Source organism: Aplysia californica, unplaced genomic scaffold, assembly GCF_000002075.1.
Source record: "Aplysia californica isolate F4 #8 unplaced genomic scaffold, AplCal3.0 scaffold00098, whole genome shotgun sequence".
Classification (NCBI taxonomy): domain Eukaryota; kingdom Metazoa; phylum Mollusca; class Gastropoda; order Aplysiida; family Aplysiidae; genus Aplysia; species Aplysia californica.
The window spans coordinates 1,481,680-1,482,951 of NW_004797368.1; the positions used below are offsets into that span (position 1 = coordinate 1,481,680).

The following is a 1,272-nucleotide window of genomic DNA, read 5'->3' on the forward strand; positions in this document are numbered from 1 at the left end:
CAAAATGGCAGCTTTTGTCCCATCTATGAAGCAAAATTTGCCTGTCCCAACTCAATCTAATGACTCCGAAAGGCAGCGTACACTGTGTTTTCAGTGAGACAAGCTCAGTGCATGGAGAATAAGAAACATCCATCAAACAACGCAAGAATGTTCACTTCAAGAGTGTCCCATTGAAGATTCAAACCAGCGTCATCCGCACGCCAGTCCAGCAAACATGAACTGAGTGAACTAATAGAGCACTTCTGCTGCAATAAAAGCAAAACCAAATACGTTTTTACCAAACATCCTATAATGAATATTGATCAAAACACAAAAAATGAACAGAGTAAAAAAACGTATTTATTAGAATTTATTTCAATAAACATACAACAATGATAAGAAAGAATAGAAAAGAGCAGGCATGAACAAAGTACAGCACGCAAGTCAGATGTTGCCAGAGGTAGCTGTGAGTCAGATGTAGCCCGCCAGCAGTTTCAGATTCAGACAGGGCCACAAGTCGACAATCTGTAAGTTTTGGCCCGATCAACATATAGTTTTTGGTTCAGCTAGAAGCAATAGATCTAATACCTTATTTTATGAAAGAAATGCCCTCGAGTGACATATCAACATTCTATAGCCTCAGTTTTTTTAGTCTCAATTATGAGAACTTGGGTATTTCAACCAATTTGACCCTGTTTTCTCTCCCTTCAGCCCATGAGATATTCAGAACTACTCGATCCGACCCACGACCCGGACATGCTTGCCCACACCTGCGATAAAGGGTTAACTCAAGTCTTCCGATTTCTCCACTTTGACAGACTGACTCGGAGCGAAATCTGGGATCAGCTCGGCCACTTTCATCCTTAGTTCGAGTTTCCTCTTCTGTCGCTCCTCCTCTCTCTTCATCTGCTCCGGAAGATACCTCCAGCCACGGAAAGCTTTACGTAACGAGTACCTGAGAAAAAAATTTGACATAAAATAAAACCATTAGATTCTTTGGGAAAGTAAACAACAAAAAAGTGTGAACTCAAGACTCATTGGGTTTGTAATAAACACCTCTCTATGTCGCACATCACTTGCCAATAGTAAGAAAACTTCCCAATGAAAAGACAAAAGATTTACATTAAGCAAAACGCATCACAACCAGTAAAAAGTAAGGTATGAACCAACATTCCCCACCTCCCTCTGTAGATAGTGATGTCGTGCCAACTTCTTTATGCGGTGATGAGATTCACCCCCTCCCTCCCCTATCCCACACCTTTCCACTCACATCTCCCTTCACTGCTACCCCCC

At 41.6% G+C, this 1,272-nt stretch overlaps 1 protein-coding gene across 2 annotated transcripts in view; it reads right to left on the reverse strand.

Annotated features, from left to right (window-relative positions):
* Nucleotides 1-323: 323 nt before the first annotated feature.
* The window catches only part of LOC101851794 (coiled-coil domain-containing protein 191), a gene marked incomplete in the record, with an annotated part of 39,033 nt that continues 38,084 nt past the window's right edge, over nucleotides 324-1,272 (reverse strand). For both annotated transcript variants that reach the window (XM_035968940.1, XM_013080746.2), the window contains 1 exon segment: nucleotides 324-940. In XM_035968940.1, coding sequence (XP_035824833.1) covers nucleotides 763-940 — 178 coding nt within the window.